General features: G+C 41.7%; 1 protein-coding gene and 1 long non-coding RNA gene across 4 annotated transcripts; both read left to right on the forward strand.

Moving 5' to 3' along the window:
• Window positions 1–309: 309 nt before the first annotated feature.
• Window positions 310–2058, forward strand: LOC106747293. The gene is made up of 3 exons (XR_001374648.1): window positions 310–391; window positions 1713–1824; window positions 2006–2058. It is a non-coding gene; the product is annotated as an uncharacterized LOC106747293 (long non-coding RNA).
• Window positions 2059–2853: 795 nt separating this feature from the next.
• Window positions 2854–14842, forward strand: LOC106747291 (sodium- and chloride-dependent GABA transporter 1). 3 transcript variants are annotated; one of them, XM_014624685.1, is made up of 9 exons: window positions 2854–3463; window positions 6123–6411; window positions 7131–7431; window positions 7573–7756; window positions 7932–8199; window positions 9554–9928; window positions 10048–10350; window positions 12318–12485; window positions 12558–12647. In XM_014624685.1, the coding sequence occupies exons 2-9, from the start codon at window positions 6256–6258 to the stop codon at window positions 12645–12647; spliced, it is 1845 nt and encodes a 614-aa protein (XP_014480171.1). In that variant the 5' UTR covers window positions 2854–3463; window positions 6123–6255. The 3 variants fall into 3 exon arrangements, with proteins under 3 accessions (XP_014480171.1, XP_014480172.1, XP_014480173.1); XM_014624686.1 differs by lacking the exon at window positions 2854–3463 and adding an exon at window positions 5006–5662; XM_014624687.1 differs by lacking the exon at window positions 2854–3463 and having other exon boundaries at window positions 6256–6411; window positions 12558–14842.
• The last annotated feature ends 746 nt before the right edge of the window (window positions 14843–15588 follow it).

Consider the following 15588-nt stretch of genomic DNA (forward strand, 5'->3'; position numbering starts at 1 on the left):
ACAATCGAAACTGCTCCACTTCCAATTTCTTTTTGCTTTCCATAAATATTACATATATGGTATGCACACGCGTTACAAGTACCATTGATCCGTTTAAACATTGTAAAATGCATTTCCCAAAAATTACGAACACATCGTGAGAATTCTGAATATCATTACATGAAAAACGGATGTACTCCATATCTAATCCTAAATTAAATCCTGTTAAAAAAGAAAAATTCAAGTTTTAGGAATAAATTTTACATGAGTTTCACGAGAGATACATTTTTCTCTTTACAGACATGTTAATTCCCGAAAGCGTCGTTGTCACGCAATCCGTTATTCTGCTGCGTTTTCCAAGAATCGCCGCGGAGCGTGCTTCATCCCCGTGAAAATTCTGAGCAGCAAGATGGTAAGCGGCGTGGTTCCCGCGCCACTTCCCGCACATCCTCTTGTCATTTGGGATGCTCCCCTCTGCGGTGCCTAATGTCATCAACCAATTACGCCGCGCGACACACAAAACATATTAGTATTTTCGAAATATTACGACTCGAAGCACATGCAACGTGTTCATCGAACAGCTGGATTCGCTAAACAGCGTGCAAAAAATGAACCCAAATTTACACGTCGTGATAAATCGATCAAGTACTTCCTATACCGCTTTATTCTTATGTGCATTTTTTTTACAATCAGTAGTTTTCACAGTTGAAACTTCGAGATTCTTTTATTTTTATTTCCAATGTTTTTCACATTCTTTTTACGCAGTCTCGAAAGTAGATTTGATGAGTTTCGAAAGCATCGCACAGAAAATAATTTCCAACTAGCGACGTTCGAAGTCACCCGGACAACATAACGTCTAAAGTCGGGATATAAGACGTCTTAAGGATATCTTTCATATGTTTTAGACGTTATATTGTCTGGGCGACTTCGCAACGCACTGCCGAACTTCAAATTAATCTGATCGTCGCTTTGCGAAAATTTATACGACCCATCTGATGGCCGCAAGAATTGGATATTTGTACGACGAGGCGTAACAAATAGGAAACGGGCGAAGCGGAATTGGATAAGACCGATCGAGGCGATTGCAAGTTGCATTTAATTTCGCGAGCCGAAAAAACCGCACGCTGACAAACGCTCCGACGCGAATTTTATGGCTCTGCGTTATCAATCCAGACTCTCCTCATGACCTATACAACGGACTGTACCCAGAACGGATGCGGGGACGGATCGGTGTCACGTGAACCCTCCGGATATACCAGCTTCCTAGTCTTGCTCACCTACTTTATCGCCATTTCGTTTCATCGGAAACGTTCGGAAATCGGCCGTGGCGGGAAAACGCGGCGGACGTTGCCGAAATGCTCGCCCGCTATTTTCTCCATTGCCGAGAGCGTTCTCGCACTGACTAACGTTTTAACCACTTTTGCACCTGCCTCACTCAACCAATCCCACGTGGCTTCGTCTCGAAATTTATTTAAATCTTACCGATAAACGTTAGATGTTTCTCCTCGTAATTTCTCTCTGCGCAATTACGGAAACAAAAAATATCGTAATTGGATTTTAGAAATATCGCAACTATTTTTCAGAATAAGAATATTATGACCTGCATTATATAATTTTCCGTCTCTCTCGAATAAGTTATTGATTAAAATTTAATTATATAAAAATGTCTCGAGATTTATCTCAATATGCAATAATTGTCCATGGGGAGTTATTTATAATCGTATTTTTTACAGAATAATACCAGAACGGAGAGATTAAGAAAAAGAATTTCGGTAGGACTTTTCTGGGCGCATTTATTCAAAGATTGACCGATTATGACATTGGTAATGAAGGAGTGATAATGAGGTAGTTTCGATGATTTTTAATTTTCCATGAAATCACTGACAATCCGTGTACGCGAATGTTCATTAATCCGGCGTAAGATCTTCGGTAATGCGACGATAATGGAAAGAATTTGTTCCATAATTACGTAATAAGTGCGCTACGTTTTATTTTCACGTTAATAACGTTTTTATTTTTAATTCAGGTTAATGGTCCAAAAACTTGGATGTTCTTTTCGTTGATCGCCAGATGAAGAGATTGGATTAGATTACAATCGAGAGTTCCGACGATTGCAAACACGACGAATTCGTGAAATTATTTTCAGAAAAGTTACCACCGTTGTTTCGAACGCGAACACCTAAATGTGACAAATTTTAAATATCACGGATCGTACTCTAATGAAAAGGCACCTCCCCCTCCATCGTCATCGTTTGCGACGCGGTCATTCAAGACCTGAAATCCGAATTCCAAATCTTCTACTCTTCCGGTACCCTTCCGGTACGGTAAAACTTGCCCACGAAGAGCCAGAATTCGTGCATACCGGAAGATTTTCACGAGGTGACGGCGGGCTATGACATCGAAGGGAATCGCGAGATGTAAGGCTTCTCGGGGACAGAATCGAAAAGGCGGGAATCCGAAAGAGCGAGAGAAAAAAAAAATGTGGCCACGCGAAAGAGAAAGGAAGGGACGGCGTTAGAGGGAGGCAGAGAGATAGATGTCAACTTGATGATGATATACTATTGCGATCTTGGTGACCCCCTTTCTTCTCTCCTCCGTCACCTTCTGTCCCTCCCTCTCTCTGGCCTCTCTCTCTCTCTCTCTCTCTCTCTCTCTCTCTCTCTCTCTCTCTCTCGCTCTTTCTCACTCATCAGTAGCGTATGTACCAACAGATAACACGTATCGTAGATGTCGGGGGCGGCGGAAGGCGTAAGGGCGCGGAGGCGCAGGCAGCTTGGCGGCGGCGACGGCGGCGGCGGGGGAAAAGGGAAAAAGGGGGAACCCCCGATTTTCTTCCTGTACCAACGATTTCAGTTACTGCCGGCTGACGCGGCGCACACGGAAGACCTGGCACGGGAGACCGATCGCGGACCGATTACAGTATCCCGCGGGCAACACTCGCGTTAGCAACCCGTAGAGTCGCTTCTCCGCAAGTCTTCTCGGACTTTACCTCGGTGGGACCCGCGTGTTCAGTCAGTACCCGCAGTAGGCAATCACGGACGATCGCCGCTGATCCGCGTGCACCATCGTGTCGAGATCGTCTGTCCGGAGGACCATCACTGGCGATTCCGGGATTTCACGGCTGGAGCACCGAGACTCCAAGATCAAGCGCGCTGAATTCTCGCTGCTCGATCACCAGCCGAGGATCCAGGAAGGATCTCTGCGGAGAGAGCCGAGATTGTCGGCACTGAGGTGCCGAGATCCGAGGGTCCGAGGAGGAGAAGGATACAATATCGCTCCGCCGGCGGCGAGCGCGAAACTACGCCTCGCGCGACCATCAAGAGTGCTCGCAGGAAGTGCAGTGTGTAAAAACAAATCAGACTTATTCCGCTCATCGACGACGAGGTGCCGTCGCGCTGTCGCAGATCGGCTCGCTCTCCGTCTCGCGGCTGTCTCAAAGGCGCCGGACGCTTCCACATGAAGTTCCATCGTCGGATCTAATGAGGTTCGTAGAGGTCGTGCTGAAACACCGCGAATGGTACGACGGGGAGAGACGTATCGGGAGTTCCTTTAGTTCGAAATTAAGCGAGGATTTTCTTTAAATTCGTTAAACGATCAATCAATTAACAGTAGATTGCGTTCCATTGAACGCATATCCTCGGAGCGGGCCGCGGAAAGTTAGATTCGATCGCGCGGCATAAATCGAGAGATAAGTAAAGTCAGCGATTATTAGACTAATTCGGCGTAATCGAAGCGTGCTGATTTAACGGAACTGACGCATTAACAGTAGACTAACGTATTACAAGCGGCGTTATAATGCAAAATACGTCGTCGTCTGAGCTCAATCAGCACTCCGACTTAAGTTAAGGCGTTGAATCATTCGGATGTCACGTGGTTCTCGAGCGATTTCACTGTCGAGCAGACAGTGGTACCGAGGTACTGCACGTGCCCTAGGATACTTCAAACTGTCAAGTCTGACCCTCCAATGTCACGTGTTCGCGATCTCGACTCAATCTCGATCCGCGCGCGACACCAGTCTTTTGTGGAAAAAGAGGCTTACATTTTCACGGCTTCGGAAAATTCGCTGCTCGCGTTGTGTTCCGACCCAGACAGCACGAAACCTAAAACTGAGACGTAAAACGTCTATAAGACATCTCAAAGACATTTTATAGACATCTCACTTAAAGACATCTTACTTTAAGATATCTTGAAGACGTCCTATGTCCCGATATGTTAGGTTTTGTGCTGTTTGGAGGGATTCTTCTCTTCTTTTTCCGGCGAATCGCCGATAATCGCGACGCGGTGGGACGGCGATGAAAATCTCGGTGCGTCGGTCGCAACACGCGGAACGACACATCCTCGGCTAATTAGAATATAGCTGTTTTTTATGAGCGTGGAAGAGGAAGAGGGAGCCGAGATGGGTAGCGGTGGTGGGAAGGGAGGAGCAAGGAAACACGCACCATCGCAATATTTATTATACGGATCCCCCTGCCGGACATTCGTATTTAACGGGCCGCACCAATGGCGTCCACCCCACCTCCTTCTGCCTGCTCGGAGGATACCTTGCTGCTCTTCTTACAGGATTCCGCGTCTCCGTTGACCCTGCGAACTCGTTGCTCGTTGCATTCATTCGTTCGTTCGTTCGATCGCTCGAAACTGTACATCGACGTGCCGCGTTCGCAATTCGAGAAACGCATTCGACAAATTCAAAAATTGTTAGAAGTCATTTTGGAAGATACACACTTTTAAATGCTAATAGCCGGAGCCGTAGTAGTGAAATTCAAAACAATCGATACTTTTAATACCGGCTGATACTTTCCAAGTAGATAATTTGAGACGAAAATCAACAGCGATTATCGTTGCAACTGCTTATTATTTTTGATAGATTGTTTACTTTTTATCGACACACGCGTGCTTGTCTCAAATTATAATTGACTATTGAAGATACGTGTTTTCTCACACAACTTGAAATTGATGGATGAGGCTGAAAGAATAATTTGATATGTGGTTCTAATATTATTATAGTATTTTTCCCTATAGACGCGGAGTACTCAATTTCTCCAAATGACTCGAAATAATTCCCGTTGACATAAATGTCGCATTTCTTAGAGTTTATTTTCTTCTATCGATATTTGCGCGTCACTTTTTATCGTCGCGACATCGGAAACGTAAATTCGCGTATACGCGCAACGTAAAATCAATGTATGCATCACGATCGGTCAATATTTAGGTTCGAGCTATTAACTGACGATTTATGCGCGACCGCAAACTTGATTTCAGTATCTTGACTTATCGTGAATCAGACGAGGTCCTTTAACGAGAATCATTGAGACGAAATGCGCACAGCCTAATTATCTAATAAAAGAACGCGTACTCTTAGCCAGTCGCTCACAATAGTCCGTTTTAATGCTCGCGACAATCAGCCTGCTTTTCACCTCTTCTGGCGGCTCTTCGAGCCCTGCTCGTCTTTGACCCGAACGCTTAATCGCTTTCCGCAGATCTTCCGGGCCACAGAAAGCGGGAGGAACGCATCCGTAGCTCCGGGATGAGAAGGTCGAAACGTTTCGGGAAACGGAAAAGACGGCAACCCCAATGCTGCAATTTGAGAACTTTACCTGAGCGTTCGGATGATGATGCTACGATATTTCGCGTTCCACGCGTGCAGGATTAGCTGCGAGAATTTTCGTCGCTTTTAACTGTATTCGTACGAATGAAGTTCTTTTCTGTGTACTTGAGCTTAAAACGCATTCTTCGTCTCAATCGACGCTTACACGGGAAAAAATGATTATATATGATTATATATATTTATATAAAATCATATATGAATTTTGTCCATATATGTGGTTACATATATGATCATATAATGTCCATAAAAATGATGTCATTTAATTAAATGTCGATATCACGTGCTGTCGGAAGCACAAGTAGCCAAAAGCATTTATTTCGATTGTATTTGCATATAATTTGCATATAATTTGCATATAATTTGTAAACAACAATATTTTCTCGTTATGGACGTATATGATTATATGTAAATATATGGGCAAATTTCATATATGATCTTTTTTTCCCGGGTGTGTATTTTTGTTATTGAAAAATGTCCAGGATTTTTCTCAAACTGTGTGTCTCTGTCTGCCTGCAATTCGTAATACTCGCTCCCACAGGTACTGTGTTATGTCTCACAATCACTTTCGCGTTTGAAACGACGCTAGTCGACAATCGGCCGGAGTGCGCGCACGAGTAAGGAACATCGAGAGAGAGAGATTACGAGTGGGCCCTCCACGAAAGCCCACAAACATGACAGAGACATCACGGGATCCTGAAGTGGCTGATTCAGAAAATCCCGACAACGGTAGGACAGCATTGAATCTGACTTGCTCGACGACTAATAAGAGCAAACCTCTTCCGGATCGCGGAACATGGAGCACCAAATTGGACTTCATCCTCAGTGTGGTAATGCATTATTGTTAATGTTTTAAAAACCTGATTTTCCTCATTTTTCCGTGAATTTCTTCGGTTTCTGTTTTAAGGGTACGAAAATTCGTTTAGAAAAATTCACATTCGGTTAAATCCTGCCACAATTTTTAATTTTTATTTTTTCCGCAAGAAGGCAAGAAACTAAAAAAATCCGCAGAAAATTTAGGAGAAACGTTTTTTTTTCTAAAACTTCAAAATTATAGTTGTTATTATCAAATATATAACATCTGTATACATCTGGAAAATATAACACAACTGCTTTGACTTCAAGTGTCGACGAAGCAATGTATCATACAAACAATGTTCAAAAATACTTTTGTGATACTAAATCGAATGAGATAATAAGTTAAGAAATGCTTACAATTTTCACAGGTATATATTTCACAAGCATATATTTTTACATATAAATATAATTTTCCATACAATAATTTCACGTACAATTATAATTTTTAACATTTTTACAATTCCAGCTTTTATAAATCGTCTTATGTTCCACTAATACTTTGTATGTGCGTAGAAAAAATTATCACTTGCTTTACTTGATTTGGCTTTCGAGTTAAACGCCACGTCTCTCGCGGATTAATTTACTTCTTCAAGATGAGGAACGACCCAAAACTAAAATAGCCTGAAGAGCTGAAAATATCAGAATGTCGTTTACTTTGCGATTGTGCTGTAACATTTGCCACTTCTTCAAGGTCGGCTTGGCGATCGGTCTCGGCAACGTCTGGCGATTTCCGTACCTCTGCTATAAGAATGGCGGTGGTGCCTTCCTCATCCCTTATTTCTTGACGTTGTTCCTCGCTGGTATACCCATGTTCTTCATGGAACTGGCCCTCGGTCAAATGCTCACGGTGGGCGGCCTCGGAGTCTTCAAGATAGCTCCCCTCTTCAAGGGTATCGGTTACGCCGCGGCCGTCATGTCCTGCTGGATGAACGTCTACTACATCGTCATTCTGGCTTGGGCGATTTTCTATTTTTTCATGTCGATGCGCAGCGGTGAGTGCATTGTGACTGATCCATTATCGTCTCGGCTGTCTTGCGAATAATTTTCCGGTTCTCCATATAAGATCGTGATGATGACGAAGATAAAAAGTATTCATTGAACGTTACGTGATATGATTCTCGCACCGCTCGTAGAGCTGCCCTGGGGAAGCTGCAACAACTACTGGAACACCAAGAACTGCGTGAATCCTTACGACAGAAGCTCGTTGATCTGCTGGCAGATCTCGACGAGAAACCACAGCGTCGTCAAAATGTGCACGGTCAATCAGCTTAACCTGACGGTGACCGAGCTGACGGATCCTGTGAAGGAGTTTTGGGAGTCAGTATGAATACAATTTTTTCATTTTTCTTTTCTCTCGAGTGAGTTAGGCTAGACGCGTGCATTTCGTGATTTTCCTGTGCTCGCATCAAAATTGTGCAATTGCTGTCGAATCGTCGCGCTTTTACGCATTATTCGTCCGTGACAAACTCTACGACCGTTTCTATCCCTCCAGACGTCGAGCGTTGCAGATCAGCGAGGGCGTGGAACACGTGGGCAACATCCGATGGGAATTGGCGGGCACGCTGTTACTGGTGTGGATACTCTGTTACTTTTGCATCTGGAAGGGCGTCAAGTGGACCGGCAAAGTCGTTTACTTCACCTCTCTCTTCCCATACGTGCTGCTTACCATTCTCCTGATCCGCGGCATTACACTGCCCGGCGCGATGGAGGGCATTCGCTTCTATATCAGTCCAAACCTGTCCAAGCTCCGGGAATCCGAAGTAAACTCACTTATTTTTCTTCGCATATTGACTCTTTAGATCCTCTCCGATCAACGGACTGTCCTCTACAAATCTTATTGAATTTTAATTGCTATTTATGGGGGACGGTCCCGTGCCAACGAATACACACAGAGAAAAAGAAGTCAGTTACCGCAACAGAATAATAAGGACCAGATGAAAATTCAAAGAGATGAAACTCAGCGACAAGAAGTGATGACTCTTATCGTAATGGAAAACATTTGCGTGAACGTTCAGCTGCATTAAAACTCGGTCAAGATAACTGAGAACAAGTGATTAAGTAGAAAACTCCTACAGGAATCTTTCGGTTCTTACGACTGAATTTTCGTCTGGTCCTCAGGCAACGGAAAATTTAGTTACACCAATGAAATTGTTTTTCGTGTACACTCAGCAACAATAAACCAACTTTACTTTTGTCTTGAGATGTTGTAAATGATTTCCTGTGGATTTTTGGCCGTTAAACATAAATTTGAACCCAGAATGTTTCTATCACGTCAGGATTGTGAGAAAACTGCTATTAAAGTTACTAAAAATCGCAATTTTAGCATTTTTCGATAATTAATAATTCTGTACTGCAATGTGCTACAAATTTCCGTAAGTTTTTAAACGAAAGATTTAAATTACTGCAGGAAAATAATAGATCGAACAAATGTAAATTCAATTTTTTAAAATTCAAAGTGGCGGATTTAATATGACGGAGGAAATTTCAGAAATTTGTAAAATTAAATTGTTTATATTAGAAAATGTGTAATTGGCATATTTTAAAGTCTCTAATGAATATAAATTTGAAATTTCGAAATTCAAATTCGACGATACCAAATGTGGAAAATAAAAATTTCATAAAACAGTAATATTTTGATGTTACTAACGTACTAACCTTTAAATTGTTTTTTTCTGGATAATTTTTTTTAGTATATAGTATTGAGAATTTATTTAATAAATTTATATATAATTCATCTTATTGCATAAAATGAATAATAATATTTAGTTTCAACTTTTAGTTTTAAACCTTATGGGAGTTTATAGCACATCTTAATTCAGAGTCATTAATTATCAAAAAATTCTAAAATTGCGATTTTTTAGCAATTTTAATAGCAAATTCCTCAAAATTCTGTTGTGATAGAGACATTCTGCGCCCAGGTTTGTATTTAACAGCCAATACATAAGAAATGATTTATTAAACCTCAAAGCAATGTTGTGTTGCTCGGTTTTATTTGACAACTGGAATATTTTGGGGAAATTTTAAGGATATTCGCGCGCGCGAGATATATTCTGTTACGTTATTATGATCTGCGAAAAAAAAAACTGTTGCGTATACGTACAAACGAATTTCCAGGTGTGGATCGACGCAGTGACGCAGATCTTCTTCTCATACGGTCTCGGCCTCGGCACCCTCGTGGCCCTCGGCAGCTACAACAAATTCACCAATAATGTTTACAAAGACGCGCTGATAGTCTGCTCGGTGAATTCATCCACCAGTATGTTCGCAGGCTTCGTGATATTCTCGGTGGTGGGTTTCATGGCGCACGAGCAGCAGAAGCCGGTCGCCGAAGTAGCCGCTTCTGGGCCGGGTTTGGCTTTCCTCGCTTATCCCTCGGCGGTCCTTCAATTACCAGGCGCACCGCTCTGGTCGTGCTTGTTCTTCTTCATGTTACTGCTCATCGGACTTGATTCCCAATTCTGCACCATGGAGGGCTTCATCACGGCCATGGTACTTTCTTAAAGGGCGTGATAGCTCTGCTTTCTACACACAATGCTACTCATTTAATTATTTGACACACACACACATGAATGAACGAATTGGAATTAATCGATCGATCACCTTTCCAGGTGGACGAGTGGCCTCAACTGTTACGTCGCCGCAAAGAGCTCTTTATTGCCATAGTATGCGCCCTGTCCTATCTGATCGGATTGTCGTGCATCTCTCAAGGTGGCATGTACGTCTTCCAGATTCTCGACTCGTACGCCGTCTCCGGCTTCTGCCTGCTGTTCCTCATCTTCTTCGAGTGCATATCGATCAGCTGGGCGTTCGGCGTGAATCGGTTTTACGACGCTTTGCGCGATATGATAGGATATTATCCTCTTACGTGGTGGAAATTCTGCTGGACGGTGACCACGCCGATGATCTGCGTTGTAAGTACAATATGCAATGTTTTGTCTCGGTAGATTTAAAGGAGGATCAAGTACTGCAAGTGGGTTATTTTTCTTTTTCGCTTTTAACGGACTTCGACTTTTAAAAACACCAAGCTGCTCTTTTAATATCTTTAAATCCTTCTTGAGATAATTAACGGCACAGTAATGATGCATCGAGATTACAGTAAATGGTAAAAATTCCTTTGAACGCGGAATTTTCTTGAGTCTATGAAAGTTCTAAACTTTCAACTAATCTATGAAAATACAAAGCTTTTTCATTTTACACCAAATGAACCTTATTCTCTTTAACAGAATTTTAACTGACGATTCATTCATGAAAATATATATATATATATAATTTGATGGTTAAAATTACCCGGGAAAAAAAGATTATATATGAAATTTGCCCATATGTAATATAGTAGATATGATCATACCAGGTGTATGCATAAGTTTTTTCCGGTTTTACTAAGAGATGGCGCCAGCGAAAAGTACGCAGCGTATTAATTTGACACATACGTCATTTTGTTCGTCTGACATTTAAAACTACAAACACACACAAGTTGATTCCGCCAAAAACTAGTGTCTTTGTTTTATCGTTCAGTGATCATGTCGAGTTTTGTGCCTGAAAAAGAACATTTGCGGCACGCATTGCTTTTCTTATTTAATCAAAAGAAAAAGGCTGTTGAAAGTCATCGTTTGCTGGTAGAAACATATGGTGAACACGCTCCATCGATTAGAACATGTGAGACATGGTTTCGACAATTTAAAAATGGTGATTTCAATGTGAAAGACAGTGAGCGCTCTGGTAGACCACAAAAATGCGAAGACGAGCAATTGCAGGAGTTATTGGATGATGACCCAACTCAAACTCAACGGCAATTAGCAGAAGCATTACATGTATCACAAGAAACAATCAGCAGACGTTTACGAGCAATGGGAAAGATCAATAAACTCGGTAAATGGGTCCCACACAATTTGAATGAACGTCAAATGGAAAATCGCAAAGTCACTTGTGAAATGCTGCTTCAACGCCACGAAAGGAAATCATTTTTGTATCGAATTGTGACGGGTGACGAAAAATGGATTTATTTTGAAAACCCGAAGCGGAAAAAATCGTGGCTTTCACCTGGCGAAGCCGGTCCATCAACACCAAGGCCAAATCGCTTCGGCAAGAAGACCATGCTCTGTGTCTGGTGGGACCAGAGCGGTATTGTGTATTATGAACTCTTGAAGCCCGGCGAAACCGTTAATACACAACGCTATCGCCAACAAATGATTAATTTAAACCACGCATTAATCGAAAGACGACCGGAATGGGCCAGAAGACATGGCAAAGTGATTTTGTTACACGACAATGCGCCGTCTCACACAGCAAAACCAGTGAAAGACACCTTGAAATCGCTTGGATGGGATATCCTTTTGCACCCGCCTTACTCCCCAGACCTGGCGCCATCTGACTATCACCTCTTCGCATCAATGGGGCACGCGCTCGCAGAGCAGCACTTCAGCAATTTCGAGGAAGTTGGAAAATGGCTCGACGAATGGTTTGCCGCAAAAGACAAGCAGTTTTTCTGGCATGGTATTCATAAATTATCTGAAAGATGGGCGAAATGTGTAGAAGCCGATTGCCAATATTTTGAATTAAAAAAAAATTAATTTCCCTTGAAAATTACGTGTTTTTTTTCCAAAAAACCGGAAAAAACTTATGCATACACCTGGTATATGTCCATAGCAAAAAAATACTGTTGTTATGTGCAAATACAGTCGAAATAAATGCCTCTGGCTACTTGTGTTTCTGACAGCACATGATATCGACATTTAATTAAATGACAAAGCATCATTTTTTTCGTATAGACATATATGTAACCACATGTATGAGCAAAATTCACATATGATTTTATATAATTATATATAATCATATATAATCATATATAATCATATATAATCATTTTTTTCCCGGGTAGGGCGTGTTCGTCTTCAACTTGGTTCAGTGGACACCCGTGAAGTATTTGGACTATGAATATCCCTGGTGGTCGCATATATTAGGCTGGTTCACGGCGCTATCCTCTATGCTCTGTATACCCGGATACATGGTCTACGCTTGGATGACTACGCCGGGCGACAATAGTACGGTAAGTGTGAACAACCTCATGATCGCTCGGCGGAAATTAGCTCACGACATTTTTTCATATTCTCTCTTCTAGAAATACAAATTGCTGATCCAAATAGAGGATGATGTCGCGACTCTACGGACGAAGATGGGTCAGCCGCCGGTCGAACTATCGCCCCTATAATTTTTGCTTCGATCGGCAGCAAGCTCGTATAGTTCGATGATATAGTTGTCTATCATGACCTTGTAAGAACGGGTGGGAACAGGAATTTATTCTGTAAAGTCGTGAACTCTCGAGCTCTGAAGATTGGAGAGTAACCCGGAGATTTTCAAATCGCTTCCATTCTTATTCCGTTCTTTCGTACACATTTTCAATTCCCTTGACGAAACTGAATTATTCAATTTCTTTAATCAGAATCATGTACATTAGATACTTAATTGTATCGCTATGTATCATTCCGCCGAAAAATTAACAGATTATTTATACAAGGTTCAGAAGAATACGAAGTAAGTGCTGGATCATGCTGGACAGGAATAGAAGCGATCCGATCGTTTCTAAACCGACTTCCGGCGTGGGAGACTCGGAATATGATTTTAGAGAACGAATTCCTGTCAGTTCCCCAGAGTCTTGCTGTTTGCAAGATACGATCACGCGGCCGCGATAGGTCCGTCGAAGTCCGTCGTGTCCTTGATTGACGCGCGACTCGACGCGAGGCGGAGAGCCAGCAATCAAATGAATGCCGGAAACGTGCCCGACACTGCCCTCGGCCTCCCACACCCTCTCGAAAAAGAAAAAGCTTCGCTGGCTTTGTACATAAATTATTTATTTGTCATCGTAGCGATATTATCGTTAATCTGTCCGCGCACATCGCGACAGCTCTAGAGGTGGTTCGCACTTACGTGTCACGTACTTTCGTGCCAGTTTAATGTCGCATCACGCGCTAAGTGCAGCCACGTCTGCCCTCGAAGATGTATCGTAAAACTCGTCAAACTCGAAGCAAACCGTCATAGGTGAGACCGCCGAATCTGGCGCCGTCGAAACGCGCACCAAGAGAACCGAATTCCTCACGACACCTGCTGGTATCGAACTTGACGATTCGATCGTAGGATTCGATTCGAAGGGACTTCCACCAGGCTTCCTTCCTTCCGCAACATGTAATTCTATCGTCATCGCGAGAGTTGTCGCTAGCGCGTTGCAAGTACAACAACAACGTAGCTGTTAGTCGTAAATTGAAAGCCGCCGTTGAAAAGCGACGGCCGAGTTTTCCATCGCCGCTCACGAGCGGTTCGTATCGTATAAATGTACCGGGTGCTCTCCGGGTCCGCTATCCAGTAAGCAAGAAACATTAACAACGATCTTTTCAAATCAAAACATCGATTTTATGTGGATTTTATTAATATTTTAACATCATATTTTATCAACGTTTTTTAAACTGTTACTTGATAATAAACTTTTAAATATTAAAATTATGATGTGTAGAAACATCATTTTTTATGTTTCGGTCAAATATTGTCAACAGTAACGTTGTACATAACATTAAGAACTACATATTTGAAAACATTACATGGTTTAAAATATCATTGTAATAACTTTATGTTAACGGTTCCTCGCTTACTGGGTATCCTGCCGTTCACGACGGAGCGGACGGTCCGGCCCTGTGTACGCATATTTATGCTGCCATAAATATTATAAATAGGCGTGTTTTATTATCGCATCGCTCTTATATTTAAATAGCTAGCTACCTAATTTATTTCGTGTACCTGTCGTTAGATCTGTGGCGTCGGCGGAGCAGTAGTAGCGAGGAAACACGCGACCAAGCGTTCGATGGAAACGTTGCACAGCATCGTAGTAAAATTACACGAGCGAGAAAGGCGTGAAACGAGTCCGAACACAAGCGACAATGGCGCGGGGGGATTCGAGTGAAATAGAAAAAATATAATTTCGATCTTGTTTATCGCCATTTGTACATAATACATCTCTCACTCGACGTTCGCACGAAATGTTCGCAGTGAAATGTATCGTACGCAAATATCGTATTAAATTTCCTTCACAACGTTATGGAATTATGTATTTTTTATTTCACTGTCGTGTGTCTGTAGCGTGAGACGCGACATAAAGTGTGTGTATACGTAAGCACACGCACACATGCGAATGACAAAAATATTGAAAGACATACGTTTGAACGCACCTCGTTGATTGCAGCGTAAGTTTAACGCTTAGTGCGCGATAATAGAGAGACGTGGTATATATATATATAATATAAATAGGAATGTCTATATAATATTGGAATTATTTATTGTTAGCGCTAACGATCCCGATTCACATTGTATTTTATTTTGTTTTACCGATAGTACAAACCAATAAAAATTTCAAGTGTACTAATGGTTAATGTAGATGATTAGATTTACATCATTTGATTGATAATAATTATATTTACATCATTGACATTATTTATATCATAGTACTCCATATTGCAAATATCGCAGCAATATTACTTTTTTATTGCAATATTATAATCTTGTTTTAGTTTTGTAATTTAGAATGACAGGAGATATCTTGCTTGGGATCTTTTATATCTGGAGCACAGAGCAAGGCGATTAGAACGCGAAATGGAAGGGCAAAATTGGCGTGACATACACGATCCATTTACGTAACGATGAACTTCAAAAGTTATACAGGTTAACTCCAGATATAGTCATAGAATTAACAGATGTTTCAAGACCATATTTGGAGCATCAGAGCTTAAGTTTGGAACATCAGGTTACATAGACGTCAGGTAACATAGATATTATTCTTTGCATTTATTTAATATTAGAAAGTAAAATTGGGATAATTATTTAGTTTAGCTACGCCAGCACAAATATAAGTGAAATGACACTTATTCGACGCGTTTTTACACTTAGTTTGTAACAATCAATTTCTTCAATTGAACATTCTATACAGTGCCTCCAATCCTCTTTCAGTGACTTTCTCACAGCCCGAGATGTTAAATTACTTCGGAAGCTCTGCTGATATTTTGTCTACGCCCCAGTCGTCGAATTGTTTACAATTCTTGAGGCTAAGCTACTTAAGATTTATGAGATTACACAGGTTATTCAGACCTTCGTAATGCAGATCAAACCCA

Source organism: Dinoponera quadriceps, unplaced genomic scaffold (assembly GCF_001313825.1).
Source record: "Dinoponera quadriceps isolate SergipeBrazil2010 unplaced genomic scaffold, ASM131382v1 scaffold2346, whole genome shotgun sequence".
Taxonomy (NCBI): domain Eukaryota; kingdom Metazoa; phylum Arthropoda; class Insecta; order Hymenoptera; family Formicidae; genus Dinoponera; species Dinoponera quadriceps.